The sequence below is a fragment of the Pteropus vampyrus genome, unplaced genomic scaffold, assembly GCF_000151845.1.
Source record: "Pteropus vampyrus isolate Shadow unplaced genomic scaffold, Pvam_2.0 Scaffold12, whole genome shotgun sequence".
NCBI lineage: Eukaryota > Metazoa > Chordata > Mammalia > Chiroptera > Pteropodidae > Pteropus > Pteropus vampyrus.
The window spans coordinates 13,071,314-13,098,710 of NW_011888793.1; the positions used below are offsets into that span (position 1 = coordinate 13,071,314).

Consider the following 27,397-nt stretch of genomic DNA (forward strand, 5'->3'; position numbering starts at 1 on the left):
GATTACTAGGAGCTGGTTTGACTGGGCAATATAAGCTCTACTGAGGCTTTAATTTAGGAGTTGGAAACACTGCCTTGTGGAACAGATAATCCCACGTGGTTCATGGCCTCCATGGGCATCGCCAGTTCTGTATATAACCCAGCAATTTTATCCTAACACGTTTTTTGGTAAATTTCCGACACACACCTAATTTTCCAAATGCTCTTTGGACCGGTTTTAACATCTTACTGGTTGCATGATCAATAACTTATAATCTTCGAAGCACATTCGTGTGGCTTGTACCTTTACAATAATTCCCTGATGAAGTAATTAAGAAACTGCTTCCCCAACTTAGTTCTAAAGTTCTCTGGAACTTTTGTAATCGGGGCTATCTCGGGAGTGGCGTGCGTCTCGAACCTCCCTCCGCCCAGACCCGATCCATTACCCCCATTTCCTTCCTAGTATAAATAAATACAGTAGCACCAGCATTACCAAGCGCGAGGGATAAAATAAGCCAAATCTCGTCTGTCCCACCAGCTCCGTTCATCGTCGTGCCTCCTTCCCTACGCCCGCACGACCACCCTTCCTAAGCCAAGGCCGGGCCCAGCTCCAACTCCACCAGACTGCATGGCAGTCGCCAGAAATTTTGGAAAAACTTAGAGGCGTAACATCTTGGTTGTATTCCTGACCCAGCCTCCATTTCTACCCTCCCTCTATCTCTCAACGAGAAATCCCCAACTCGCCAGATGCGAAAATCATCTACATTGGGGTAAGACACTCCCGGAGAAACTACGCACACTCACCGGCGCCATGTTGAAAGGCGGCCGTGCGATCAGAGAGGAAGCGGCAGCGCACTGGCACGTATTTATATCTAAGCGTGCTGCGTCACGCGTCGAGAACGTAAGATCTTCGCCTAGCGGAAGAGAAAGAACTTGGGGAGGAGCGCGGAAGCCAGTAACCCAGGAAACCGGGGGAGTGTAGGGTCAGCAGGCAGTCAGGTTTGCTGGGAGCGCCCCCTAGCGGCAGTGGTTGAAATGATTCACGGTTTTCCGCTGGTGACGACAAGCGCGCGTTAACCACAGTGGCCCCGCAATTACCCGCACGCAGATACACACACCCGAGGGATGTAGGAATCTTTTACTGATCTTCTGGGTCTTCTTTTCGATCAGGGCAAAGCATTGTCTCAGATCGTTCTGAGATCAACTGTATCTTACTACAATTATAGTCCTTTAGCAAAAAAGTTATTTCGAGATCTGTTTTGTTTATGCCTTATTTTCTAAATGACTGTTGAGGGAAATCAGTGTTTCGGGGAGTCAAAATAAACTAGGTTCTGGGGGAAATAAACCTTTAAAAGAAAACCACGTAGTGCTCATTTGTTCACATGTTGCATATAGTTTATTTTATCATGGTTTTAGAGTTTACCCTAGGACTGACGCCCAACCTAAGTACCTCCCAGTCAAAATTCAACGAATGTTTTCTGAGACCAAACTACTAAAATGTATAATGCACACGAGGGTCGATGGTGGGGTGATTACAGTCATGACAAAAGGAAAAAAAAATAGGTTTTGAGTTTTGAAAGATTGTAAATTGACGTCAGATCATGAAAGTGCCATGCCTCTCAGAGTTTTGCAGTATTTTTTGTGTGTGTGAAACTATGACACTGGGGTGGGGGGCAGAGGTAGCGGGTAGGGGTGGACTTTTGTTTTTAATTTGGAGAGTGACCATAGAAAGTGACAACTATGGATGTCTTTTATGACAGATTAGTAATAGTGAGAACTATGCTTTAAAGAAGCATACATTGTATCTATGAATAGAGGTATGGAATTCCTAGAAATCATTTTCAAGATTTTTTGTTCTTCGCCTCACGAACCACAATAATTTCATTTCTTTTCAAAACATTTAGGGGAAAATAAAGAGCAATTATTTCCTCCTTAAGGGCTGCCCAAGCTGCAGAGTAAAATGATCCTTGTATTGTTGAATATTTTGAAATTAAGTCATTATTTGAGGCTTTTATCATTTTTTTGCTTGTTTTTGGCAGCCTTCCATGTTTTGACCAAAAAACCCTTAAGAACTATTAAGTTATTTGTACAAAGGGGATATTAAAACAATGTGTATCAAAATAACTAGTAATCCCAAAATAACTAGTTAGAAACTATAATAGAAAAAAAATTTCTCTTAATTAGGAAAAAACTTAAAAATATTAACCATAAATATGCAGATGGCATGATTAAATATTGTAAATAACTCAATTCTTCCCAAATTTTACACAGAGACAGTATATATTAATACAGTGCCTGTCAATACCTCCACAGATATATATTTTGACAATGATTCTAAAATATATGAAATAGTAAGTGTCTGAAAAGAGCCAAGACAATTTAAAATAATGAGGGAGAAGTTTTCCTTCCAGTTATTCAAATGTAAAATACTGTAATATATGATAGACATATTTCTAGTGTATTATAAACTTCAGATGTTAGATCTACATGATACTGGAGCCTGAATAGATCAGTAAAATAAAATATAGGACAATATGGCAGATTAAATTCACAGTGGAAGCCCTTCATATGTATGTAGTATCTTAAAAAACTGGCTAAAGTATGATTTTATAAATAGTTACTAATGCATGGTTAAGCTGGTAGAAAAGTAAAAGAATTTTTTTGGAGGCAGAAATGACAAGGGCATGTGGATAGGAGTTTGGGTCTAGAATTAGCTCTGCTCAAATAGCATGAAAAAGCTGCAACCTAAAAATGTAGTTTAAAGTGTGCTTGGTTTGATAGTGCCAGGAAGAAGCAAATGCAAATGCTCTCTGAAGAGATACACGTTAAATCCAAGCAAGAAGAATACCCTGAGATAAACTTGCAGAAAAAAAGCTGACAATTTTTTTAAACCACTAAATAACACAGGGATGAAAATCATAAATTTCATCCATGAGTGAAAATCAACCCCCAAAATCTATAAAATCAGACCCAAATAAGAGACTGTATATATTGGAATTATAAGATACAGAATATAAAATAAGTATCTTTAATATACTTGAAAGTTAAAGTATTTAAAATATGATAAGGGAACCAGGAAAAAAAAAAATAAAAATTGGCCAGGAATTTTTAGAAAGAACAAAATAGAACTTCTAGAAATTAAAAGTATAAAAACTTTAGAGAGAGTGGATGAGTTAAACAGGAGAGTAGACACAGCTGCAGAAAAAATTAGTGAATGGGAAATTACTTAGAATGCAACTTAGAAAAGCAAAGAGATATAAAATATAAAAGGTAGGTTAAGAGACATGAATGACAGAGTAATAATGTCCCAGTTCTGTCAAATAGGAGATCTAGAAGATGTAATAGGGAAACTGGGCGAAAGGCAAAATTTAGAGACATAATGGCTGAATTCTCAGATTCAGGAAGCCCAGTAAAACCAAGGCATGATAATTTAAAAGATATGCATATCTAAACACATTGTAGTGAAATTTCAAAACACAAATGAAATTATTTCAAAAACGTTCAGAGAGAAAAGACAAAATATTTACAAACAGGAGTTGTATTAACAGTCGACTTCGCATTAGCAACAATGGAACCCAGAAGCAGAGAATTATTATTTTCAAAGTGCTGAGAGAAAATAACTGTCTATCTAGAGCTACAAAGTACAAAACTACCTCTCGAGTATAAATGCATTTAAGACATTTTTAGAAACAAAATTGAAAGTTTGCTACCAACAAACTCCCGGTAAAGGAATTCTGGAAGATATACTTCAGGAGGAAAGAAAATGATCCTAGAAAGGTCTATATGGCAAAAGAAATAGTGAGCAAAGAAAATGGCTAACTTGTGAGTAAACCTAAACACATGTGAACTGTACAGAAAAGTAACAATTGTACACCAAAATATGACAAATTATATGAAATAAATGAATTCCTAGAAAAATATCTTAGAACTTACACAAGAACCAGAAAATATGAAGTCTTATATCTTTTAAATAAATTCAACTTTTAATTAAAACCTTCCCACAAGAAAAACACCCACAAGAAAAACACCAGTGAATTCTACCAAACATTTGAAAAAGAAATAATGCTAATTGTAACAACTGCTTTTTATGCTCTAACTCACATTCTGTCAATTTACCTTTTAATCCAGAAGAGAGGAACATTTATCCAGTTTCCTGTCCTCCATTGGTCAATGGTTGCCCATGGTATGTTAACTCCCTTACATTTCCAGGTTGTACATGTGTAAATTAGAGTTGGTGGGGAGGTTCCCACAAGTCTCCCATGCCCCAAGTTAGAGAAGCCATGGGGTAGAGGTAATATATGTGGGGAGATGCTATTAAGTTATACCTGCCCCAAACTGGCTGCTGTTACCTTCCCCTTTCTCTTGAGTGGACAGTTCATAAGTACATCAATATCACTGCGTGGAAGAGCCCAGCAGGATTAAGCATCATTTGTCCCCAGAACATTTTTTTGCTTTTGCTCCTCCCAGTTTCACACTTTCCAGTTCCTTTGTTCTGTTACCTGGGATCATTTCCTAAAATAAACCAATGCCTAAGCCAGCAGGCTAAGATACCAATTTTACACAAACTCGTTCAGTCATCAACTTATTTTATGAGGCCTGCATAACCTTGATACTAAAACCTGAAAAGGACATTTTGAGAGAGGAAAAATATAGTTTAATCTCATCCAGGAAAAAAAATATATAAAATATAGTATAAAATATACTATACATAAAAATGTATAATATATGAATAGTATACTTTACATATATATTTATATTTACAGATATATTATTAGAAAACCATATCCAGCATTATGCTATACAGCAAGGTAGGTGATAATGTTAATTTTTGCAATTGATATGTAATCGTATATGTACAAAATTTAAAAGAATCTACAGATAAATTATTAGAATGTGATTTTATCAAGATTGCTTGATACAAAGCTCATGTACATAAATCTAATGCATATCTATAAACTAGCAATAAATTAGAAGATAAAGTTAAAGGAGATATTTTCAGTAACAAATATATCAAATACCTAAGGAAAAAAATAATGAAAGATGTAAAAGATCTTTATGCAAAACTATGAAATATAATTGAAAGACATTAAAGAAGACCAATAAGTAGAAAGACATTCAATGTTCATGAATTGGAAGACCCAATATAACAAAGATGCCAATTCTCCCCAAACTGAATTATAGATTCAATGTGATACCAAGCAACAGCTTAATTTCCTCCTTTCCTTTCTTCTCTTCTCTTCCTTTCCCTCCCCTTTTCCTTCCCCTTCTCCTCTCCTTTCCTTTCCTCTCCTCCCTTCTCTTTTCAAACCAATATGAAAAAGCAGATACCAGAATAGCCAGAATATATTTGAAAAAGGAAAAAATAAAGTGGCAGAATTTGTCCTACGGATTAAGATTTATTTTAATGATTCCACAATTAAGACAGTTGAATATTGTTTCAAGGTTAGACACACACACCAATAGAATAGAGAGCCCAGAAATAGACACACACAAAAGCATTTTTGTCATTTATGGTAAAATTATATTTCAGAACAGAAATATAATTTGTCATAAAGACAGTTCTCACAACCTTCATTATTTTTGTAATTGAAAACATGCAAATCAATGTACACCTGCAGAAACATAAACCTTGTGGTCAACATAAACTTTAAAATCCACACTGATATTTTGTCACAGAAAGATTATAAATATTTTAATGAGTTTGTAATATTCTAATAAACATTTATCTATGTAACTACCAATATGTATTTTGAACCATGAAAAAATACTATGACATTTAGTCAAACAAAGGTCTGAACAGAGTTCTCTTTCAAGTTCCATTTGTATTTCATACATTTGGTCTTCCTGCAGCTCTGTATCTGTCTTGAGTTTCTTACAGAATCAAATGGTGTACCTTACCCCTACCTTATCCCTCATCCTTAGTGTTACAGTTTGGAAGGCCTAAGCTCTACTATCGACACAAAAGATCACACTGTAACACAGAAAGTAGACAATGTCTACATCTCTGATATTAACTTATTATGAAACCCCATTTATTTGCTAGAAGCTGATTTATAAAACAGCAATCTGTAAATTTCTCTTTCCAGTCATCAATGTTATCATTTAAGTGTTGTAAAAAAATATATTTTGTATATGTAGAAAATACCATTTCACAGTATTTCTATGGTATTTTTTCTGTGTCATGTGCTACAAAGTGGAGCATGTTGAGTGTTATGAGGCACTGGATCTCTTCAGAAAAATATGCTTGAATGACATTGCAGCCTGAATGGTCCTATGAAAGAAAACTGCACAGCTTTGACAAAGGATGTGCTACAGCCTTCTGTGCAAACAACACTGAGGCACTGAAGAGAAACATTACTACTGAAGAATATTGCTTTTAATTCCCCCAACCTATCAATGTTCTTCGTTACATATTCATAAATGAAATTCAAGAGTACCAGGCAGGGAAATAGGAACTGAAGTCACTGCTGCTTGCCCTTTCTTTACTAATTTGATTAGAGAGCATTAAAATTATGATTAAAAAAATGTATGTTTGTTTCAATGCATCTTTTCTCAGTGTATTTAGGAAAACCTAATTTATTATGTTTTTATTATTTTTAACAAATGTAGTTTCAGAAGTAAGATTTTCTTGTTATACAATGCCACAGGAATTCTGAATAATTGATCAACCTTTAAAATGAGACAAGCATCTTTTCTCATTGCTTAATTTTATTGTCATTTTTAGCTAAGTCATTCACCTTTTAGATTATTTCCATTTTTCACTAGTATAAAAAATGCTTTGAGAAACTTTTTAAATTAACAGAATTATTAACTTTGAATGCCAGAAGAAATGCTCATGAAAGGAAATATGGAGAAGCAAAAAAGAATTTGTATAAAATTATCTAAAATCCCACTTGCTTAGAAATTGCTATTTAATTCTTTGAGAGTGTACATATTTGTGAATGTGTGTGTGGTATCCTTTATATTACACAAGTAATTACATTTATAAAATTGAATGGCATTACACAAATTTTAATTTTAAAAAACTATGTTATTTCAAACTCACTGAAAATTATAAAATTAGTCTAAAGAACACATAGACATTTAAATGTCTGTTATCTAGATTTTGACCAACTATTAACATTTTACTCCATTTATCATTTGTTCTTCCTCTCTACAAAGCTTTTTATTGTATCTGGATTTTCAGTCATAGTTGAAAAGAAACCAAGTTATAGAGAAATTCACTTATATTTTCTTTTAGGACTTACAGAGTTTATTGTTCTTATATAGACCTCTGCTTCATTTGGAATTTATTCTTGGGTATGTTGTATGTAATTCTTCTATTTCTACCAAATATATTTTCCCAATTGTTGAACAATTAACCTTTGCCCAGTGGTCTGCAATACCAACTTTATCATATACTACATTTCTATATGTATTTGGGCATATTTCTGTACTTTCTATTCCATTCCATTGGTCCTTCTATTCATTTGCCACTACCTCACTATATTGATTACAGAGTATTTGTAGTATGTTTCAATTTTTGCTACTGCTAGTCTCCACTCATAGCTTTTTCTTTTCAGTGTTTGCCTAGCTATTCTTTTCATGTTTATATTTCCATATAAACTTTTTAGCAACTTGTTTAACTTCATAAAAAGGTTTGTTGGTATTTTTATTGGGAATGCCTTTTATTGGGACTAATTTTATAAATTAGTAAAACTATCATCTTAATAATGTTGAGCTATCAGCCAAGAATAACAAATGTCTTTCCATTTGTTTAAGTCAATTTTTTGTCTTTCAGGAGTGTTTGTTACTTTTCTTCATATAGGTTTTGAACATTTCTTTATAATTTTATTACATTTTTTCATTGCTACTGTACATGAAGTTTTCCTTCTATTATATCTTCTAGTTGGTTATTTTTGTATATGAAAGCTATTTATTTTTTGCATGTTAATCTTATATTCTGCTATCTTGATGAATAATTTTGAGTTAGCTTTATCATTGATTATCTGGGATTTTTGAGGTATATTATCAGGTCACCTGAAAATAGAAGTTTTATTTTTTTTCTTTTACTTTTATAGTTCTAATGTGTCTATTTTCTATCATCCAATAGAATTGGCTAATACTTCCAGAACAATGTAATAGTGGTCAAGATAGTGGGCATTCTTGCCTAGTTCTTGACGTTAGTGAGAATGCCTTTAGTGTTTTTCCATGGAGTAAAAGGCTAGCTTTTGGAATTTTACACACACATAGACATTTATGCATGTGTACATATAAGTACACATGCGTGCATCCATATGCACCCATGCATGTTATGTATACTGTGCTAACATATATAAACATAAATACATTTATGTTTCACAAGTATTCGTGCACTTCTATTTTCTCAAGATATTTTTGATAGATACTGTTTTATCTAAAGTTTTTTCAGTACCTATGGAGAAAATAATATAATCTTTCTCTTTAGACTTACCGATATAGTAAATACTATTAAGAGAGGTTTCCTAACATATTAATCTATTTCCCATGGGAGTGAGTTATAGTAATAGATTTTCTAATATTTAACTATTCTTGCATTTCTGAATACACTATATATCTATATCTACATCAATATCTATCTATCTCTATATATACACACATACACACACATTCTCCAAAAGATGTACTTCATTGATTGTACAGCAATTAAAATGAACTAGAGTGTGAAAGAAACTGGACTTTGGGTGGTGAACACACAACAGAATATACAGATGTCAAATGATAATGTACACCTGAAAATTATATGATTGTATTAACCGTTACCCCAATAAACTTAATTTAAAAAAATAAAATAACCAACAAACAATAAAATAGGTATAAGAAAAAAAAATGAACTAGAGTGACAATTTAAGTGAAACTCACACACATAATTGTGAACGAAAAAAGTAGACACACTTTCAGTTAGGTAGGTGAACCTCTATTCTCCCAGCTAGAATCTGTGTTGGAGATCTGATGGCAACTGAAGTTGCCAAGCCTTTTTTGTGCTCTCAAACACTGGGATGGGACATGACATTGTGATAGGACATGTTCATGGGTGTGGCCAAAATTATTTTAACTGGATTCAGAAATAACTCTCAAATTAGACAGCGGATTGATAATAACCTTGTAGGTGGGACCTTTTGAGCCAGCCAATACACACCTAGTGGTTGTAACTGATACTGCTTAGTGTATTGTGGGGATAGATGTTTTAAGTTCTCAGTGGAACACACTTTAGACAGATGGTATGAGTTCTAAATGTGGCAGTTCCACAGGGCACCTTCCATTTGGATAGAATGTTTAATTATGAGGTTGGGGCTGGGGGAGAAGAGACTCAGACAGGCTGACAGGTAACATATAATTAATCCCTTTTCACTTCCCCTCCTAAGTCTACCTCTGGGAAACAGAGCTATTGGTATTTGCAAATGGCAAAAGAGAGCAAAGCTGAGGGATGGAAGACTCTAACTTGGTGCTTCTTTTACCGCCCAATTATGCTTGCTGGATCTGGAAGCTTATGATATCAGTAATACTCACCATGGATATAAGGTGACAACTGCTATAGTAGTCTTGGCATGGCTCACATGTCAGGGAGTCACAGAGATATTCTAGAATGGTACAGTGTAGAAAAGAAACTGCCGAGCCATCTAGGGATGAATCTGTCCAGATGTGTGATTGGACATGGCGAGGAACGGGAAAGGGTGAAGGGTTTGCTTCAGGGACTCATCACACCATTCATATCACTGTGGGAAAAGAATAGCAGCCATGGTAGGGCAGGAACACCTCAGACCCTGGGAGGTCAGGGGTAGGAGAGAGCCCACTAACCTCTTCTGCGTTAATATGTCTGGAAGAATGCAGGAAGAGGATGAAGATGGGAAGATGTTTTTACTCTTGTACTTGTAGAATTTTAAACAATGTGCCTATTTTACATATTTAAGAAGCTATTTTTACTGCTTTAACCCTTCACCCCATTCGCCCAGCCCTGCAACATCCCTCCTCTCTGTCTGGCCAGGAGAGGGAGGGAGCAACTGAGGGGATCATTTTATGAACTATATAGATGTCTAACCAATGTACTGTATACTTGAAACTAATTTAAATTTTTAAAAAGCTATTAAAAATTTAAAAATAAAAACATCATTGTACCTAAATTTGGAACTAAAATTTAGAAATTAACATTCCCAGCCATAAAGCTGGGCCATTCTCTAATAAGGACCTAGAATATAAAAACACAATAAAAACAAAAGTTAGACTTTTTAAAAATAGTGATCTACATATAAGGTCATATAATTTTCTAGTATGAAAATGTTTTTAGAAATGTATATATACAATAGTGCAAGCTGTTAAATTAACTTTATTTTTAATATAACCGATGAACTTAACAAATACATTTTAATGTAACAAAAAATTACAATTGTTTACTATCTACATTTTAAAGGATTCTAACAAGTATTTTAGTATAGCCAAAGACTTAACATTTGAATTTTTCCCATTTTTGAAATGTAAAATGCACAATACCAATACTACATATCTTACACTTTTAAAGTTTTAGTTAAAACATGAGTCTAAGCAGGTAAAAGAAAGAGTTCTCCTACACCTAAGACAAATAAAATGTATTACTAATAAAGTGCCATTGGATTAGACAATGCTATTCAAACTATTTCCTTTTTGGAGAGGAGGACAAAAGTACATAATAGTCATTTTCATTATTCTAGTGTAGAACTAGTAATTTGCATTAGACGTTGTAACAAGCACAAGTGCTTATTTATCATAGATATTAACCACAATAAAGATTTCATTTCAGGAAAGATCACAACTATGACTCATGACAAGCTGTACAGTAATCACTGAATATAGTTTAGTGTCTAGGTTTTCAAAAGTGCAATCTCGAACTAAGATAAATCTAACTCTACCAAAACTAAGAAATAGTTTTAGGGATTTCATATAAATAAAAGAACCTCTTTTTTCAATTGTAACATAGTTTTTAACCTGTTTGAAGGAGAGAGGAATAGTGGTAGATGGTAAAATTTTGGCAACAATTATGTTTCTAGCGCGTGAAAGCCTGATAGGCACTGCTATAAGATGCATCTTTCACATAAGGAAAATGTGTTAATTAGATGTATACAGCACTTTTCAGGCACTTGACTTCATTCACTTGGTAGTTAAGTTGATGTTCAGATATTTATTTAATGGAAAAACATTAAATGATATAGTGACTTTGAGCCATGTACCCACAGAACACCTGTGCTCCATAAGTTAAATCCAAATGTTCCCTGCTAAAATCAAATAATGATGCCATATAACCAATTCAGAAGGAAAAAATTTAATAGATTAAAGTTAATACATTGAATTTTCTCAATTTTAAGATTTTCCACAAAAAAGTTTTCTTAAGCCTTGGTTGTCTATTACTTGCCTTAATAACAGGAGGAAAAAGGCTCGAAAACTGTGAAATGTTATGCCTAAATGATGTTAGAAAATTTTAAACTGTTGATCAGTTCAAAATAATATACTATTTATGGAAATATGCCTTTTGTTGGCTCTTCTTAAGAGCCGGATTTTCTCATAGTAAGTCTGTTCCTCGTTCATATTATAGAATTCAATATGTAAACATTTTAATATACTCAAAAGAGCATTATAAATTTCGATCTGTTGTCCCTAAATATGTTTGAGTACTACTACATCAGTGTCTGGCTTTGAAACTATCTTTTGGGTCCATGCTAAAGGAATGCTTTCAAATATATCACTGAGGATAGGATTCTAAGACAAGACTATCAAATTCTATTCTAAAATGAAAAAATATGGCAAGATTCCAGTACAGATATTAGAAACGTTCTAATTTTTTTCTTGAATATTCGGTATATAGTTTAAGTATGTTAACATTAAGGATTTTTTTATTTGCATGTAATACAATTTGGGAAAATTCTGCAATATACTTTCAGGCAGTTAGCTTTAAAATAATGAAACTTCAGCTCTTAGCACAAACAGCCCTGAGAACAAAGCATTCAAATTACAGCTCAACTAGAAATAATCTAATTGAGAAACTTTAAAGTACAAAAACAAATTCTGGAAAAGTTGTAAATTAAAAAAAAAGTTACCAAGATTTGAGGCACTACCAGACTACAGTACTTTTAAGAGTTGGAAAGACTTTGTAAAAAGAACAAACATACAAAGCTATGTGTGCACATGCACACATATTGTGCTATAATGAAAAACTGTGTCCCCAAATTTCATAGCCTAAACACTTTATTGAAGTATCTACTACTAAAGATATCATGCTCTGGCTGCAGGCAAGTTTTGGTAATTGTTATAAAGCATTGGTACTGAATTTTGTATCATCAATGGAAACAGATTCAAGAGCTTGGTTAGCAACAATTTCAAGTGACTGACAGCCCTTAGAGGGGAGCATGAAAGAAACATCATAATTATGATTATGACTCAAATGCTAAGTCAAAGTAGCAATGATTTGACTATTTCAGAGGGTATACAACCTTGTAGCAAATAAGGTATAACAAAGTATTTACAGTAGAAATAAAATGGTGTTCTAAAAAGAAACATATTCCACTTGTTAATATTATATAAACTGGTAAAATGCCTGCAGACAAAAATGGTTTATCACTGTATAATCTATCATCATGACAGTCTACATTCTATACATGGTAACCTGTAATACTTAACATTTGCTACAAAAAAGTACAACAAATACTAGTAATCAACTATTAACATTTCTAATGTCACGAAAGAACGAAGTCACTTCCATTTTGTGTTAAAAAATGTTTCCCTGCTTCTTTTTAATGTTATAAAGCTTTACTAAATGAAATATTTTGTTCTAGAGAAACATATATTGACTTACATGAAAATAAACAAAGTCCCGTATCTTTAAAATCTATACTTATATGTCAGAGTATTTATACTTCATTATAGTACTTAAAATGAAATATTTATGCATAAATAGGTTTTGCCATTCAAGGTATGAAGATAGAGATGCATTATTATAATTTATATACACTTACCTCGCTATCGAAAATATATTTATGTGAAGTTTGACGAGTTAGGAAGAACAAGGGCATGCTGATCCATAACTAATACTGAACCAGAATACTACCATGGTTAACTGGGGTCATATGTATGACCAGCAAGCAGCACAGATTGATAACTCTCTGGAATTCCTGTGGGTAACAATGCCAACAAGTAGCAAGTAAGATACACATTACAAAGTACTAAAAAAACTAGAGCAGTATGTAGTAGATACTCAAATGGAATACTGGAAAGAATTTAGCCTAATTCCTAATTGAGCTTTAGATGGGCAAAAGCTAAAATGTTACACTAGAAATTATTAACTACAACCTCAACACTTCTTGTGCTTTAGAATTCTCCTTGCATTTCCTTAAAGTATCTTGCTTTTTGTCCAAGTGGGTTTGCTGAGGCTAACACAAGACTTAAAAGTATGAGCAAATTAAGTAACTAAAACTTTGAGATCTGTTCCTAATGCAATTTCCAGTCACTAATTAGAACAGTTACAACATCTTATATATTTTCCTTTAGATGATAAGAATAGAGGCCTTATATAAGTCAAGGCATGATGGGAGATGTATCATAATCAGTCTTAGAGAATGATGGTATTACTAAAATAGTAATCTTGCTCTAAGTTTCACTCCAGTATAATTATCGTTATTGAGTTGAAGGTCCTCACAAACCCTGTGACAATGTTTAGAATTCTGGAAATGAAGTATATATAATGTAAAAGCCTAAACAGAAATGTAGCAAAATCATCTAAAACACTTTTTAAAATACTTCAGTTTATAGAATTCTTTCCTAGTTATATTTCACATGAGTAACAGAATTAAGTCACATGATAATCAGAAAAGAAATACACATATGTACTTATTAAGTTAAATAATGATTATCACATAAAGTAACTTTTCTTCCATAATTCTAATTCACTTTCATTCCACTTTAGAAAAAAATGTACATAAATTTAACATGTTCCAAATCAATTCGAAGTAAGAATTCCAGTTTTTGTCTTACAAATAAATATTTTGATGTCAAAAAGTCTACTTACAAATGGTTGGAAAGAAGTGACTACTATAAATACCAACTTTTATTGACATAATTTATCAATATAATTGATTTAAAAAATCAACATAATTGACAAAAAGCACTGCATAGTATCCAATAAAGCAGTTCACTCCTTTAAACAGAGAGAATACAAAAGTTAAAAGCAAAAGTACAACTAGAAAGAAACTTTCTATTTTTATGCTGATTACGAAGGCCTTAAATAAAAACCTGTAACTTTAATCAACCCCCTTTGCCGCTGTTCCTTGTCTTCTTTATAATGTGACTAATAATCACCCAACAGTTAATGCCTGTCAACCATAAGCAGGTATGAAAATCACCATATATAAGATTATATTAAGTTGGCCAACAATTTAGCAAAGAAGAGTGGGACTGAGATAATACAGGTGGGTACACATGGCTGCTAAGATAACTGACACTTTTTGATAATATTTTTGTTTAAGGATTTGTGCTTGCCACACACAGGCTGAAACTGTGACAGTTCCAATCCATAATTTACTTACTCTATGATATTAAGTCTGAAGTTAATGCAGAGGAATTCAACTGAAATGTGGTTATTTAAATACCACTAGAGCTACATTGTTTCACTTAAAACCCTGGTTTATTTATCATTTAACTAAAATTCAGGAATGATTTGGTCAAGCTAAAGCTACCTTGTCTATTTCTGGACTCATATGGAAAACCACAAGAGTGTTATAGGAAAAACACCTATAAAATTAAAAAAAAAAAAAGAATTACACATCTTGATATTTTTAAAATTACCAACTGCCTGCAAAACTAACTCAGCACAATTTGATAACAAAAAATAAATGAGGTTGCTTATGAAGGCCATAGCTTTGGTGACAACTTAGGACCAAACTTTAGATCTGCAGTTGATCCAGACCTAAACAGTTTGCTCATGCCTGACGTTCCCATTTTTATTTGCAGGGCTTTATGGCTACAGCATATTCTTCACTCATTGCACACATGACAGACACCTAGAAGGGAAAAATGCAAACAAAAGTTATTCAGAAGGCAATATGCATATAAGATATATTTAATTCATTATATACTGTACATTTGTGGACATGTTATACACTTTGGAAACAGGTATTCCAAGACCAAAAAATCTACTTTCTTTATAGTTTCCTAAAGTGAAATTTCTCAAATTGTAATTTGTAAGACAACTTCCTTGGAATAGAGAGAATAAAAGCTATAAATGTTTCAAACTTATTAGATGTTATATATTCCCATAGCATTCTTTCCTATACTTAAAAGGGTAGCTCAGAAGTTGATCTTCAAAACAATTTGCGGCTGACATTGTCTATGTAGCAAAAATGAACACTTGACAATTTTTTGGTAATGGGTCTCTAAGGATGTCATGGGAAACCTGCCTTATAGAGATCATTTTCAGCATTTCACCAGTATTTAAAAGCTACATTTCATATATGGTATTTTATGCTAACTAGTTTAGGCCAAATTTTTATAAAATGGTTTAAAAAAATCTTCTCATGTGTCTTTACCTGTACGTCTTCACCTGCATTGTATTTTCCTTCTATTTCTTTGCCGAGTTCACCCTCTGGCAGTTTAAGATCTTCGCGAACTTCACCAGTTTCTGTCAGCAGGGAAAGGTAACCATCTTGAATGCATATCAGCTATTAAAAGAAATGATATCATTTGCACTGATTAGATTACACCCACCCCTTTGTAATATTTACATAGTTAAATTGCAATACTCATTAATTAGTATAAGCACACAGTGATACATTAATATATTCTTGGTGCTTAAAAATGCTAAACAAACAAAAGTATAAAATATGTACAGACTAAAAGTGTAAATTCACTCTTCCCTGCATCTCTATCACCCCCCCACTCCAAGTCTCTGCATTATTAAACAGTTTAGGCTTCTTTGTAGTGTATCCTGAAGCATTTACATTTATGTACACACTACAAATATAGTTGTTCTTCAAAAAACAGTATATGTATTTTTCGGCAAGCTGTTTTCACTTAATAACATATCTTAGAAATCTTTCCAAACTGGAAAATATGGACTTATTTTTGTCTCTTCAACCACTTCAAAATTGCATAGATAAACTGTAACTGACTCAACCATTTTCCCATTAAAGGGCATAAAGGTTATTTTTAGTTTTTCACAATCACAAACAATGTGTTTTATAATTTCATTATGAACAAAGTTAAGTGGAAAATTTTTAGTCTCTAACTCACTGCTAACACCACTAGATTTTTTTTAAAAAGACGAAGGTTAACTTGTTGATGACAAAATGAAACAAAACCTAATCAACCTAATTTGCAAAAGGCGCAGTTTTGATATAATTGATTCTTTTTTGTTATAGGCATGAGGAAACAGCCAGGCTGCATTAATTTATTCTAAAAGCATGTACACCAGCAGTGTGCCTAGAATTCTAACAGTTTTTATAAAAGGCAATTATCCAGAATACAGATGTTAATGTTGACACACACAAAAGGAGTCAAAAGACATGGCCCCGAACCCCCTTTTACCACTAGGATATAACGCAGGTGCACCATAGCTCTCCTCTATGGCGCAACCAAATCTGGCTCTGGCTTTCTACAGAAACCCCAACTAACATAGGAGATTTCAGTTTTGCACATGTCTAAAATCTAAAAAACAAAAACCATCCTATAAAGCAACCGCAAACACTTTTAATTAATCTTTATCTCTTTCGACTATTTGTGAGGTGGCTGGTAGAGGAGTGGGGGAGCAAAGAAGTTATGTAGAAGTATAATTTTTAAATAAATAACTACAGGCTTTGAGGTGGATCTTTCTGATTTCAACTCTTTTTAGGAGTTCCCTATTGCTTCTCGGCCTTTTGGCTAAGATCAAGTGTAGGAGTTCTCTGAAGTGGAACTTGTCTATTTTAAGAGTTAAAGGTTCACAGTGCCATTAGTGACTGAAACATAAAGCTAAATAGTAATACTAGTATTTTGATGTTTATATAATGGTGGTACATTGTTTTTTGATTTTAAGAATTCATAAAATAAACTGTGGGATGAAATAGAAAGCATTTCAAGTATAAAAATATATAGACATATTATAAAACGTCTTGTAAAATGTATCTGTATGTTGAGTATCTTATTAAAATAAATTGCTTTATGAAATAAAATTAAAATTCCCAAAAAAACTAAGCTATAGAAAAATAAAATTAATAAAAATGAATTATTTGATCTTAAATTATTTATTTAAAAATTTTCAGATATACAGAAAAGTTATAAACATAATGCAACAAAATTCTTATCTTTTACCTGGATCCATCCATTGTTAACATTTAACCACACATGCATTTTTTTCTCTCTGTATATATAAAATATATAAAATACATACCATACACATTCTTATTCTTTTCTTATTTTTACTGACCCACTTGAGAATAAATTTCACACATCATGACTCTTTAGTAATAAATACTTCAGTGTATTTTTCCTAAGAACAAGGACATATCCTTATATAATCAGTTTATTTTTCAAAACCAGGAAATTCAATATTGCTAATACATTATTCAATGTATAGTTCATATTTAAATTTGCCAATCGTCCCAATATTGTCTTTGATAGCATCTTTTTCTTCCCAACTCCAGGATCATATCTTGTATTTGGTTGTCATGTTAATTTAGTCTCTTTTAAACTGAACAGTTCCTCACCCATTGTCTTTCCTGACAGTGACATTTTTGAAGAGTACAGGTTTGCTGCATTATAGACTGTTTCTTATTTTGGGCTTGTCTAATTATTTCCTCATGATTCAGGTAATAAACTTTTGGGAGGGATACTACTAAGTGAGGTGTCCTCTGGGTATCCCACCAAGAGGCAAATGATGTCAATCGTACTATTACTTGTGATGTTAACTTTGATCAGTTGGCTAAGGGAGTATCTGCCAGATTTATCCACTCTAAAGGTATTATTTTCCCTTCTGTAATTTGCAGTCTTAAAAAAAAAAAAAAAAAAAGCTAATGGTGTCATTGCTGAATTTTAGGCATTTTTTGTGCGATTGTTTTTCCATCTTCTCTCAAAGCCCTCTCTGGTTCTACAGAGTTGGCAGGAAAGAATGGTGAGGAGACAGTTATAAGTCAATTCTAAATACTTCCTTCTAATCATTATCTTTAAACCAATCTATTCATTTGATAACTTTAAGATGCCTTTGAACTTGTTATTAGCAAGCAGGGAGACGGGAAAGGGCAGGGTCAGAAAACTTATAATAGAGGTGTTTGGCATGCAGGAGTATACTAAGCTGCTGACTGACAAATGAAATTTATATACCCACAAAATACTGGTGCCAGAATGTGGCATCTATTATTTCCTACTAAAATAACCCAATGTATGGTGCTATTTCTCCCATAGGTGTTATTTCTCTCTATCGGGTTCCTTGGAAAAATGAGTAATTCCAGGTCCAGAGAAGAAAGCATACAAGATGAACCAGGAGCCAGCTGTTATCCTAGTAAACATAGCTTAACAAGACCACTAGGCTCGCATTACAGGGACTCAGGAGCTAAGCTGAATAAGGTCCTTCTGGCTGAAGATAGAACAATTTGAGAATCAATAAGTTTAGTAACTGCAATGGATTGAAATACAAATACGGTAAAGTTCATAGAGGAAAAAAAACCACTTGATTAGTCATCTTCACTGAATACTAGGGCACCAATTCATTTTGAAAACTGGTAATCAAAAAGAATCAAGCATTTATATTGTCTTTCCTATCATATACTATACCAAAGGGTAAACAAAAAAATTATTGAAGGGAAGTTGCTCTTTATAAAAGTGTTCTGGCTAAAAAAAAAAAAAAAAAAAAATGAAGAAATGAAGGATTATTTTGTCTCCCCTAATAAATTAATGGGTTGAGGCAATTATATATCTACTAACATCACAAAAAGATAAACAATCAGACTTATTTACCTGATGGTTGTACAGAACATCACCTATGGAGTAGTTTGTATTACAGAAAGAAGAGGAAGAAAATAAAAATCTAAACTGAATCTGATCAAGCCTCTACATATAATTATCAATTTCCAGGAAACATATGGGACAGAGGAACATGTTAAACGATAAGGAAATGCAATTAGCAAAATACAGAATGTGAGAAAGTCTACAGAACAAATGATGTAGGTTTTTTTTTATCAAAAAATTGAAAGAGGAGAGGGGGAGGAAGAGAGAGAACTCTAGTGCATGAGAGAGAGCTATAGATTAAAATAAATTTAAGAGATACACCACTTGGTTTCAATGTGTGAATTTAATTTAGGTCCTGATTTAGATAAATTACAAAACAAAAACAATAACCATCACATCCCAAAAAGCAAAAAAAAAAAAAAAAAAAAAAAAAAAAAAAAAAATTTATACAATTAGAAAATATAAATATGGATTGGCTGATTAGATATTTGAAGGTATTAAGGAATTACTATTTTTTCTGGTGCCACAGTGTGTTTTGATTTTTTAATAGTTCTTATCCTTAGAAATATATAACAAAATATTTTCAGATGAAATGAAAAATGATATAATATCTGATATTAGCTTCAACATAATCAAGAGGTAAGGGGTACAGAAAGAAAAAATAGGTGTGGGGTGTAGATGAAACAAAACTGGCTATATGTTGATAATTGTTAAAGCTAGATGATGGATATATGGGGGTCATTATATTTTGAAAAGTTCCACAATAAAAAGTGAAGAAGAAAAATGCTATGGTGTATAAGAATTCTGTGAAGAGCACTGTAACCGCTAAATGGTTAGAGGCACAAGGAGTTGAAAAAGCAAAGCGTGAACTAAAAGGAAGGATATGGGAAGAGTTAGTGACTACGGATTCTGCCCAGGATGTGATCAGAATTAGAAAGAACACTAAAAATGGAGAATTATAAAGATTTTTTTGCCTGTATTTGAATTATTGGTATACAACAGAAGGCTAGACAAGGCATGTCATCACTACAGGTGCCTTCTGAGCCATAATTTCTGAATTTAATTTTGTTCCTCATTCTATTTCAAACAACCAGACTTAAGTCCTCTTCCTTTCTATTTCTTCCTTTTCCTCTTCTTCCAGCCTCTCAAGCTGCTTACTTAGAGCTGCTGGTCCCTGGTAGAGACTTAATGCTTGATCATTATTTTAAAACCTAAGCAAATAACACTATCATCAACTGGAAGCATAATCTGACCCACCAAGCCATGAAGTTGGGTATGCACAGCAGCACTCCATCATCAAGTGGAAGTAGCATATATGAGATCAACTCGAGCAGGTCCTAAGGTCACAAACAAGTTGTATAAGAACTTGGCTCAGACTAAGAAAGCACCCTCTTCTGCTACATCAACAACTTCTCCCTTAATTTATACCAATGGCTTTATGGGGAGTTCCCCTATGACCTGCTGACTGAAAAAGAAAATTCCTAATGGTTTCTAGATGGTTATGTGTGATTTGATGAAATTATTCAGAGAGGGCCCTGAAAGATAGTGGAGGTGAGAAAAGCTTCATGAACTGGACGTGAAAGAAGAAAGAACCAGAGGTTTGCATTTACACTAATTATGGGCAATGCCTAAGAGTTTGGGTGGAAGGTCAAGGACACTGAAAGAACAAACAGAAAAATTGGTGACAGTAAATGTGGGGAAATGGTAATGTGGAAGGACTCCAAATAGTTAGAGAATGTGCCTATATGAATACCAAAGGGTATCTGTTACAAAGGGAGACAATTAGCTGGACAAGATAATTCTATCTGTGAATGTCTTTCAATTTCTTTATGTAGTCTTTCCAGTCTTTGCTCAATTGGCTTATGAAGAAAGTAGCCCTGGTGGCATGGACTCAAAGACACAGGCTTGCTCTCACCAAAGCTGATCTGACTACATACACTACCAAGTACCTGATATGGTACCATTCCCCAGGGGTAACAGCAGGCCACCTGGCGACTCTGTATTCCTTCCCTCATGGAAGAGGCAGTGGTTTGCACTCATTCCATTAGATTCTTATTCTAGGTATTCTAGGAATGACTCCTCTGCCTGCAGTGCTTCTGCTAAAATCCCATCTGTGAATTTATAGAATGCCACATTCCTGTCAGTATTGCGCTTGGTATCATTTCTGACTAAAAACTTCATTTGACGTGCAAAATAAAAGAGAACAGGACAATGTTCAGAGAATTCAATGGTCTATGCACTCCGTCATTTGAAAACAGTTTGCCTGTGTCAACTGGGCTATTGAAAGTGTCATCTTTGCCATCGGCTGAGTGATATTTTGTGGGTTTGGGTGCTATTTAACAGGTTGCAATATATTTCAACATATGGTACTATTTCTCCCATTGGTATAATATACAGGTCTAGGAACCAAAGGTTGTGGCTCTTCTTACTATTATTCCTAATGATACTGTAGCAAAATACTTGCTTATTGTTCCTGAAATACTGGGATCTGCCAGTTTTGAAATTTTTTATTCTTAAAGAAAGACTTCTTCCACCAGGGAACACAAAGATGCCACAGAACAGGTAAAAATTATAAAAAGACTTTAACCTCAAGGAACACATAGAATCATTATTTTCTTTGTTGTTGTTCTTTCTTAAGTTGTAACAATAGAATTCAACTCACATATGCCAATATCCAAAAGGCATACCATTTATTTGAAGAATAGACTATGATTTTAATATTCATAGATTTGGCAATTCACCAATCCAAAGGTCCGCAATATGTGCTTTAATATATCCTGCAGCAGTTAGTTTTCTTTCTGAAAAATGGTCTTCAAATGACAGATAAAACTTTAGTGAATGCAGAAAAGGCACTTGTGTTGTATATACAGGAACATAGAATCTTCTTAAGAAACTTGATTCAAATGAGTGCCAGAGTCTGAACAAGTGTTTCTATATTTTAAAATTTGGGGATTCCCTACGGTGTCTGGATATATTTGCATTTACACCATCACTGAGCTCCAGACAAACATAACTACTTTGGGGAAAAGTAAAAGAAATTAGCAATTTCAAACCTAGCTGCATCTTGCAATGGAAGTCTGGAGAAAATTTTTCTTTCATTCTGAACTTATTTTAAAATACATAAAGATAAAATTATAAATATTAATGTATTTGTTTTCCTAAATATTTAGTTTTTAATTATTATAATAAATATGTATATAATATATTATATATATAACATATACATATTTCACTCTAGCTGACTGCCAAACTGGCACTTGAAATACTCAATAAAGCAAATACAAAGGACATATAGCTAAATAATAAGTAGGAATTTAATCAAGGCACTTGGGATAGGTGAGTGAAGATCTCCACAGCACAATAAATATAATGGGTAAAGCTTGCAGAACAAATTTTTTTTTTTTATGCCTACAGCACCTGGTCTTCCTAGGTGGTCTTCCATCCAAGTACTAACCAGGCCCGGCCCTGCTTAGCTTCCGAGATCAGACGGGATCGGGCGTGTTCAGGGTGGCATGGCTGTAGACTACTAATTTTTTGAAATGAACAGAAATAAGTTCTCTACGGTGACTTGATAATGAAGGGATGTGATCACTGGGTACTTACTCTACAAGGCACTGTTCTAAGTATTAACTATATAAATCTCACAATGATCCCATGAAAGGTTTATTATTTTTATCTCCATTTTATAAATAAAGAAAGGAGGCAAGAGGTTAGATAACTTGCCAAAGGAGGTCACACAGTTAGTGCTGAAGCAGGGGTTTGGACCCAGATTACCTGGCTTGAGTTATTCTCTTATCCACTCTGCAGTAAAAACTACACACCGAAGACTGAGACAAGAGTGAGGCAAGTGAAGTACTTGGTCTTGGGTGAAAAATTTAAAATGGCATCAAAAAGAAGTATCAGCCATAAGACAAATATTTTAACTCAATATTTTAAAAGATTAAAAATGTAAAAATTCCATGATGAACAAAATATCAAAATTTTAAATAATGATAGAATCAGAATTACTGATTTTTCCTTTTGCCTTAGGCTCCTATGTGGCTTAGTATTGTTACTGGTCCTACCTTTTTTTAAAAAATTTTGTGCTCTAGACAACAGACTCATTTACCTCATTCCCTTCACTCTAGTCCAGGCCCTGCTACATCTCAAAATAAAACACAAATCAAATTTTTCCTTTATGTTAAATCTTGAGCTCCAATCAATAATTGGCTAATTCAATCACAGTAGTAATTATCTGAACTACTGGTAATATCTGAATTACTGATATCATATTTCTGAAATATTCAAAAGCAAAAGTATTCTATGTTGGCTGCATGTTAATGAATATCATAAATGTTGAATAGTCAAAACATTCACGTTCAGAATTAAAACAGAAATCCATTTTCGGCAAAAGAAAATTCTATGCTTAGCCTTAGTTGGCTACACTATTCTTACCTCAATGAATAATTACCTATGCATTTAACAAATGTTTATTGAACATCACTATATGTCATGTCTAAATTAGGTGTTTCCAGAATAATGGAATGATTAAGTGGGATATTTACCCAGGAAAAGGGAGAGCAGAAAAAAACTACTTTTTGGTATATATCTAACTTAGGAGGTAATTTAATCCTCACAATGTCCTCTTTTGTGGATGAAAAGACTGAGGCTCAGAGAGGTTGTGTAATTTATCTAAGGTCATCCAGCCAGAAAGTAGCAGAACTGAATCCAAACCCAGAAATGCCTGACTATAAACAAACAAACAAACAAACCACTTGCTATTATTATACTAAGACAATTCAAATTTTTACAAAGGCTCGAAAGCAACCTAGAAATCATAAGTGGGGAAGTAAAAATATAAAACTGCTCACTAGATTAAAACCATGTAAAAATATGTTTACATGTGGACAAAGAGTAAAAGAAAGTCATGGGTAATTACAGTTGACAGAAGTATTCTTTAAAAATTATGTCATACAATAAAAGGTATAGAAAGAAATCAATTTAAACTGGATAAAACAAATCTAAGTGTCACACTCGTATTTCTCACTATGTAAAATGAACAGAAAAGAGTACTAGATATGGTATGCTTGACAAAGAAATGGAAGACTTTCAAGAAAGACTTTAGTTATGATTAATCTAAGCTCCCACATCCTATGAGGTCAATGGTTTGGTTACTATCAATACTCAAAACAACAGAATGCTGTCATTAAACATGACCTATCCAAATGTATAATTGGAACTCAAATGTGAAGTTTATACCTATAATTTAACGAAAGGTCACAGCATGGTCACGGAATAGAAATAAAACAATTACATAGTTTTTAAAAATTTTCTTCACCATATTCAGTGACCGTGTACTTTACCCTTTATGTTTAAGGCTTTCAACTTATTTAAGAATATCGAATGCTGACTCACATTCATTAATACACAAACTTGGTTGGTGGAACATGAATTCTAATAATTTCTTGGAAGTCTTAAGTCTGATAAGTGAAAAGAAATAAAACATATGAGAGAGTCATCTAAATTTGAAATATTTTACAACAAAGAGAATAGTAATTTAACCAAACATTAAACTTATTCAGTCATAATATGCAGAATATGCAGTCATTTAATCTGAGAAACAAGAAGTGTTAAACTTTTTAAAAATGCAAGAATGTTAAAAAATAGCAAAGTAGAATAATCCTGAATAAGGTACAAATTTTAAATATCACTATTTCTCCAATTTCTAAGATAATTCTACCTAATAATTGTAGAAAAATCTACACTACTTCTGGCTTCTGTTGAATTACAACTGATAGCAGAATGTATTTACACCTCTAAGAAACAAGAAGCACTCTAAAGGAAATTATTACTTACTTGATAATCATTTCTCTTAATATTTGGAACATCCATATTGTGAGTAGAAGGGCAAATATCTTCATATTTTTTGCCCGTGAAAATATCAATTCCAACAAGGTGAACCTAACAGAGAAGGGAGAACAGGAGACCTATTTAATCTTTGCCAAGTATATCACTCATTACATACACAAGAGCACAATACCAAAGACGATTATGACAGATTCTTTTTCCCTTCAAGGTCATCTAATCTTACTTTCTTAAAAAAATGTAGTGGGCACAGAATTAAGAAGAATGAACAACTAAACAGCATCACGACATATCAAGATCTAAATCATATACAGCCCAGTAATTCAATTAAGCCAAATAATTCAATTATAAAAGTGAATAAGAAAAATGATGAACTTAGGTTTCTTAGAAATACGTTAGAACAGGTTTTCTCATTTGTAAACGAACAGATCTAACTCACTAAGATTCAGGAAAGTTTCGGTTCCCAATTAATGAAACATTATAAGGGCCCAAGGAGGAAATGCTACCTTTCAGTATGCAAAGCAATAGCTGATCACTCAGTAATTGTGGGAAGGAAAAAAAAAAGTGCTTATTTCAAAGTTTTAAGTATAGAAATCTCATGTGTTGTAATGTAAAGCAAATGATCAAAATCAACGCAGACGTACCTGGAAGGGCACTTACCTTGGCATGACCATGTTTTCCAGTTTTGGAAGTTGACATCTCCACTATTTTGCATGGTCGTCCTTTGAGCACCACGAAGCCGTTTTTGCGCAGGGCCGAACACTGCATAGGGTAAGTGCTGGAAGCCCCAGCGTCTCCAGTAGTGAAATCAATTTCATCCGCCATGGTGGGCTGAGGAGAGAGTAGCTTTTCCGAGGAAACTACGCGAAAAGTTTGTTTGCTTTTTAACAACGGGCACAAAGATAAAGAAATATCTCATTTCGAACAGGTTACGTGCCAAGCATCATTGATCTATTATTTGTGCATTTATAGAACATCTACCCAAGAACAGTGGGCACTTTCTAACTTTGGCCTCTACAAACTTTTCCATCCTTTGGTGGAGAGGTGGGGAAGGAAGTTGCAGAGAGCTAGCTAGGGGTGAGGGTACCCGCGCCAGCGCAGGGAGCCGCAAATCCCGGCCCCCATCGTCCCACCGCAGAAGCCGGCGACCTTCCCGCACAGCGCCGCGCCGCACCTCCCGGCCCTCTGCCGCCGCCCTGATCCCCATTGCGGGGGACCCAGCCCAGGCCGCACGTCCCCACGAAGGATAGGGATAACAGGACCAGGCCAGCAGCACCTAGCCCTCGCTCACTGGGCGCGCACTACACTCCCGGACGCGTCGTCGTAGCCCCGGCCTCTCATGCGCCCCCTTATCCTGCCGGCATCCTCAGCCTGGCCCGGCTCCGCATGGGCCTGAGCTCTGGTGGGTCCCGCGCTCGCCTCTGTTTCCCCCATCCATCCTTTCTCCTCCCCTCATTAGGACTCGGCTTCGGCCGCCTTTCCCGGCCCTGCCTCGCTCCAGTCCCAGCCCCACCAGTTTTTCCGCATGTCTTCACCTTTCAGCAAAGAAAGAGCGCCTTTCGCCTGCGCACCCGCTTTGGTCCCCTACAGCAGCGGCGGCGGGGGCGGTGGCGGCCGCGGCAGTTCCAAGAGACGGGGCGGGGCCGCCACACTTTCCACACCCCGGCCTCCCCGCCCTTTCCCGCCCCCACCTCAGCCCCACTTCCGGGATAGGTCTGGAGCGTCACAGGCACCGCCCCCTAGGGCTACCATTGGCTACAAGGTTCCCGAGGCCTCGCCTAGTCACGTGAAGAGCGCCCTGGCTACCCCACGTGCTGCGGATTAGTGCACTTCCGGCGTGAAGAGCTCTTTCTGGAGGCCGAATGGTGAAGGTAGACTCGTCAGCAAGGAAACTTGCTCTCTCAAACTTTTAGGTTCGTTGCGTTCAGATTTCAGTCGAAGTTTATGGGAACCAAGCCACGCGCTCGGTGGCCCCTGCCCTCAGGTGCGTGCCTGTTGTCACGTGCGAGTCGTCAGAACTCCAGAGGCGGGTGAATTCAACCGCGTGGCTGTGGAGGGAACTTTGGGTTCGAACTTCTGGCCCAGCTTGCAGCCTTCTTTGGTGGTCATATCCACACTTGCTCCTCGAGATAGAGCCCAATACGGTATTTTATTACCCAGCTCTGCACTGTGAGCTCCGCGGAAGACCCAAGCCACCCATGATGAGTTTATGGTAGCGACTGCCACTGGGTGCCCCGCCGGAGTCGGTAGCCCTCTCAGGGTTGAGAACTCAAGAGACGTCGTAGAGCTGAAAAGCAGCGGCGAAATGACCTAACTCACTCCTTGCTCCGGAAGCTATTTTAGAGTTGTGGAGGCGAGCTTATGTCTGACTCCTCCTACACTGTCCAATCTAGAAAGGTGTTCTGTCAGACTCAGGTCTTTTTTCCTCCTGGCGTTGGCATTCCATCGAGTTAGAGCTATCTGTGTCCATACCTCATTAGAACGGTTGGATTGTTTTCAAAATCGACCTGGAGCCAATAGAGACTTGTTGGATTAAGGACCAAGGTTCTTAAAAGAGATGAGCTCCCTCCCCTTTTCATGGTTTCATTTCACAACCCACCACATTTTCCTACCGTGGAGAG

General features: G+C 34.9%; 2 protein-coding genes and 1 non-coding gene across 4 annotated transcripts in view; all 3 read right to left on the reverse strand.

The window, feature by feature from the left end:
- The window catches only part of RPL22L1 (ribosomal protein L22 like 1), a 5,035-nt gene extending 4,125 nt beyond the window's left edge, over positions 1-910 (reverse strand). Inside the window, exon 1 of one of the 2 annotated variants that reach the window (XM_011380362.2) lies at positions 783-910. In XM_011380362.2, the coding sequence (XP_011378664.1) occupies positions 783-791 (9 nt within the window). In that variant the 5' untranslated portion in view covers positions 792-910. The remainder of the gene's footprint in view (positions 1-782) is intronic. The other variant, XM_011380354.2, reaches the window with a different exon arrangement.
- A 9,392-nt stretch (positions 911-10,302) lies between these two features.
- EIF5A2 (eukaryotic translation initiation factor 5A2) lies at positions 10,303-26,466 on the reverse strand. Its single transcript, XM_011380373.2, has 5 exons — positions 26,312-26,466; positions 25,437-25,636; positions 24,768-24,872; positions 15,542-15,673; positions 10,303-15,016 (listed from the first exon to the last, which is right to left on the reverse strand). Exons 2-5 carry the CDS (start codon positions 25,599-25,601, stop codon positions 14,957-14,959), a joined length of 462 nt encoding a protein of 153 aa, XP_011378675.1. The 5' UTR covers positions 25,602-25,636; positions 26,312-26,466; the 3' UTR covers positions 10,303-14,956.
- LOC111732823 lies at positions 22,338-22,456 on the reverse strand. Its single transcript, XR_002777734.1, has one exon. It is a non-coding gene; the product is annotated as a 5S ribosomal RNA (ribosomal RNA).
- Positions 26,467-27,397: the final 931 nt, after the last annotated feature.

Bases quoted from the DNA above. Each gene is read 5' to 3' on its own strand.
- EIF5A2 (XM_011380373.2), bottom strand. From the start codon at position 25,601: ATGGCGGATGAAATTGATTTCACTACTGGAGACGCTGGGGCTTCCAGC. The intron at 24,873-25,436 runs GTAAGTGCCCTT...CTTCTCTGTTAG, and splicing joins GAAAACATGGTCATGCCAAG to GTTCACCTTGTTGGAATTGA. The intron at 15,674-24,767 runs GTAAGTAATAAT...TTCTTTTAATAG, and splicing joins TTAAGAGAAATGATTATCAA to CTGATATGCATTCAAGATGG.